Raw genomic sequence first — 4,026 nt, forward strand, 5'->3', positions numbered from 1 at the left:
TTATTGAAAAAAATTTTCTTGAAAGATTTATACTTTATTCTGATTTTTATCAAATCTTTGTTTTTAAAAATGACTTATTTTAAAATCTAAAAAAAAAAACTAGAATTAATATCTTAAATATTCCCGTAAAGATTTAAAGATTTTCTTAGACTAGTAAATTTTAATAAGAAAATATGTCAGTTTTTGAATTAACAATTCCCTTCTCAGTTCTTCCTGGAATATCCAAGAAAGGGTTCCCCACCTATGGGAAAGTAATAGGTATGTATTTTACTTTTTTAAAAGTATGAATTTTTTTTTGTATTTTAATGGGTATTTTATATGTATTTTTGCAGTACATATCAGTTTATTTAAATAATATCTTCTTCTTCGAAAGTAAATAAAAAATGCATAAATTCTATTTACACAGAAAGTTAAGCGAAATTATTTTTGTTTACTTTTGCTTCAATACTCCACATATTTTTTTTAAATTTTTTAATTTTGAGATTTTTTTCAAAATAAAAAACAATAAAAATGTATCTTTAAAAACGTTTTGAAGTGTACGAATTGGTATCTTTCTGGGCTCATATTCAAATTGACTTTCTTTTCCTTTTCGATGTTCTTTTTAAATAAATTTACATATGGAATACGTGATGCCAGTTCTGGGTATAAATTACAGGTTCTCGAAGGTTTTCACTTTTAGTCTTAGAGTAAAGTTGGTGAAGATCGCTGGCTCAAGCACGAATCGACAGAAAGATGAAGTGGCTTTGTTGTAAGTTATTTTTAGATTCCACAAAGAATTCAAAAATAAAGTTTATTAATTAAACAAATTATACAAAAATGTTTGTGTTAAATTATTTAATCAAAGAGTTTTGTTGTAAGACATTTCACTTATAACTGAATTTACTTTTTATGGCAAAGCAAATAAAAATGAAAAATAAAATAAATTCCTTCACTTCTCGTCTTGTTTGCAGTTGCGTTTTTGGTGCAGTTGGTGTGCATCGCGAAGATCTCCTGTAATTCCATACGTGAAAGAAACCTCTTCGCCACGGAATTGTTTCAAACAATCGCCACGGAGAATCAACAACAGAATGTAATTATTTCGCCAGTCGCCATACAAACTGCACTGGGCCTGGCTTATTATGGCGCCGAAGGAAAGACAGCCACCGAGCTGCAGAAGGGCTTGCATGCCACCGCACACCAGAGCAAGGAAGGCTTAGCCAAAAGCTACCACAATCTATTGCACTCGTATGTAAAGTCCAAGACTATATTGGAAATCGCGAATAAAATTTACACAAGAGAAGGCATGGCGATTGCACCTGAATTTCGTGCAGTGGCGCAAAAGTACTTTGACTCCGATGCGGAAGAGTTGAATTTCGAAAATGAAACGTACGCGGTACGGGAAATTAATCAATGGCTGGCTGAGAAGACTAACGGTAGAATACAAAACATATTGACTAACATCGACCCGAGCACAAATGTGGCACTGGTGAATGCCATTTTCTTCAAAGCCAAATGGGCACGTCCTTTCATGGATGAGGAGACAAGCGAACGTGATTTCTGGCTTAATGCTAAACAGGCAATAAAGGTGCCGACCATGTTCGCTGACAATTGGTATTATTATGCGGATTATCCCGAATTGGATGCTAAAGCGATTGAATTGTTCTTTGAGAATATCGATTTGACTATGTGGTTCATTTTGCCAAATAAACGTGATGGTCTCTTGGAATTGGAGCAAAAACTAAAGGGTGTTGATTTCAAAGCGCTTGAAGATCGTTGGGAATGGAAGAGCGTCGCTGTATACTTACCCAAATTTAAGTTCGAATTTGACACCGATTTGAAGCCGGCATTGCAAAAGGTAAGAACCATTTTCATAATAAAATAAAATTATAATAAATTTAAATATATATACATAATTTACGAAACATTTCTAATGGGTTAATATATTTCAAATTTTAAATTATTACTTTAAATGACTACAATTAAATGATAATAAATATTTTTTAAAATTTATATTTATTAATATATAAATTTTTTTTTGTGATTTTATATATATTAGAAAAGAGATATATGGTTTTTTCGTTCATAAGAGTCCGATACACCAGTATCGTTACGATGGTACTGACGGCCTCATGATGTATATTATTCATTGCATTATTTATATTGTGAACTATAATAAATAATAAATATTAATAATAAAAATATTTAATAATAAATATAATAAATAATATATAATACATAAATCAATAAATATATAATATATACAATAATAAATAAATATATATAATAAATTTTATATAAATAATAATAATAATAAATAATAAAAAAAATATTTTATAGCAACTATATTTTATTTAGTTTTATATTTTATTTTATTTTGTATTTGTTAATGAAGTATTAATTAAATATTTTTTAGGAAACTTTTGTTTTTAATATTCATTTATTATTTAGTTTTTATATTTTCAATATCTTTATTTTATTCACTTATTCATTTATTATATCTTAATAATGTTTTATAATATTAACGTATGTTCAGTGTTTTTACTATTATTATTGTAAATTATAATTATTATTATTATTAACTATTATTATTATATATAAATTTTATATGTTATAAATAAATATAATACATAATATAATATATAACATTATATGTTATATATAAATCGGAGTAATATATAATGTCTATAATTCTTTTAATTATTAACTTTATTGTTTAATTATTGTTTTAGTAGCAATTTGTAGTTTCTTTTAATTATATTGATTAATATTATTATTATACTATAATGTAACTACATTACATTTATTATTTACTATTGATTTGTTCATTGTTTAATATTTTAATATTTATTTTTTCATATATCAAATTTACTATTAATTGATATTTAATCTACTTTTTAATTTGTTAAACAAATTTAATTAATTTTTCATAAACAAATTTTATTTTTATCAATATCAATTCATTTATTAAAAATATGTATTTTTAACAAATAACAAAATTTTTAAATAAAACACACATACTTAAATATCATTTATAAAATAGTTGGGAATTGAGACCATGTTCTCCGGCGCCGCTGACTTCAGCAGTATTTTCCAGCATTCGCCCATCAACACTCGCATTTCTCAGGTGCAGCACAAGGCATTCATCGACGTGAACGAAATCGGCTGCGAGGCAGCAGCTGCCAGCGGTAATAAAAATAATTTAATTCCCTTTTTTAGACTACAAATGACCTAAAATATTTTTAATTTAATTTCAATTTAACAATAAAAAAAAAAATTACTTACCAATTCCAGTTGTGGTTGGTGTGCCCATGTCACTGCCATTGGAGCCGAAAACATTCGTCGCCGATCATCCATTCGCTTTTATTATCAGAGACAAATACGCCATGTACTTCGCTGGACACATTGTCAAATTTTAAGCACTCACATTGACCATCAAACAGCATTTTATATTTAAGATGAATTTTTTATTAACTTAATTATATTATTTACTCACATATAACATTTTAATTTACAATTTTACTTTATAAATAAAAATGTACTACAATAGAAATTACACTTAAGATACTTAAAACTCATTCCTCAACTTCATTTTTCGGAATTGATTAAAGGAATATATTAATAAAGAGTACAGAGCAGTTCTTGCATAAAAATGGGAACATTTTAGCTCAAACCACATTTAATTAAATTCTTGTATTATAAAACTTTTGAGTAAATGATGAGAGTTGAGTGACTACATAATACCTATATTCATCTTAAGGAAGAAAATATTACATTTCATATTACCTTTTTGTCCACCTCTAATAGACGTCAGGGGTCGCTGGTTGTAATTGTGCCTATAAATAGAGTCCAACCCTGACGGATCATACAGGTTGTAATGCACAATTGTGCCTATTAATGGAGTCCACCTCTTATAAATCTAATAGGTTGCTATGTGTGATTGTGTCTATTAATACAATTAATCTCTAATAGATCTTATACATTGTGACCGAAAAGTTTCCGGAAATTTTAAATAAAACGCAAAATTCTTAATCTTCATCAATATTTATT

The 4,026-nt window shown here is 27.2% G+C and overlaps 1 protein-coding gene across 1 annotated transcript; it reads left to right on the plus strand.

The window, feature by feature from the left end:
- Positions 1–677: 677 nt before the first annotated feature.
- Positions 678–3,644, plus strand: LOC119664967 (serine protease inhibitor 42Dd-like). The gene is made up of 4 exons (XM_038074309.1): positions 678–748; positions 951–1,834; positions 3,020–3,164; positions 3,271–3,644. Exons 1-4 carry the CDS (start codon positions 733–735, stop codon positions 3,393–3,395), a joined length of 1,170 nt encoding a protein of 389 aa, XP_037930237.1. The 5' UTR covers positions 678–732; the 3' UTR covers positions 3,396–3,644.
- Positions 3,645–4,026: the final 382 nt, after the last annotated feature.

Source organism: Teleopsis dalmanni, unplaced genomic scaffold (assembly GCF_002237135.1).
Source record: "Teleopsis dalmanni isolate 2A unplaced genomic scaffold, ASM223713v2 unscaffolded_contig_3119, whole genome shotgun sequence".
NCBI lineage: Eukaryota > Metazoa > Arthropoda > Insecta > Diptera > Diopsidae > Teleopsis > Teleopsis dalmanni.

Excerpts from the sequence above, each read along its gene's own strand:
- LOC119664967 (XM_038074309.1), top strand. Across the intron at positions 1,835-3,019 it reads TGAAGCCGGCATTGCAAAAG|TTGGGAATTGAGACCATGTT; the intron begins GTAAGAACCATT and ends TTTATAAAATAG. Across the intron at positions 3,165-3,270 it reads CGAGGCAGCAGCTGCCAGCG|TTGTGGTTGGTGTGCCCATG; the intron begins GTAATAAAAATA and ends TACCAATTCCAG.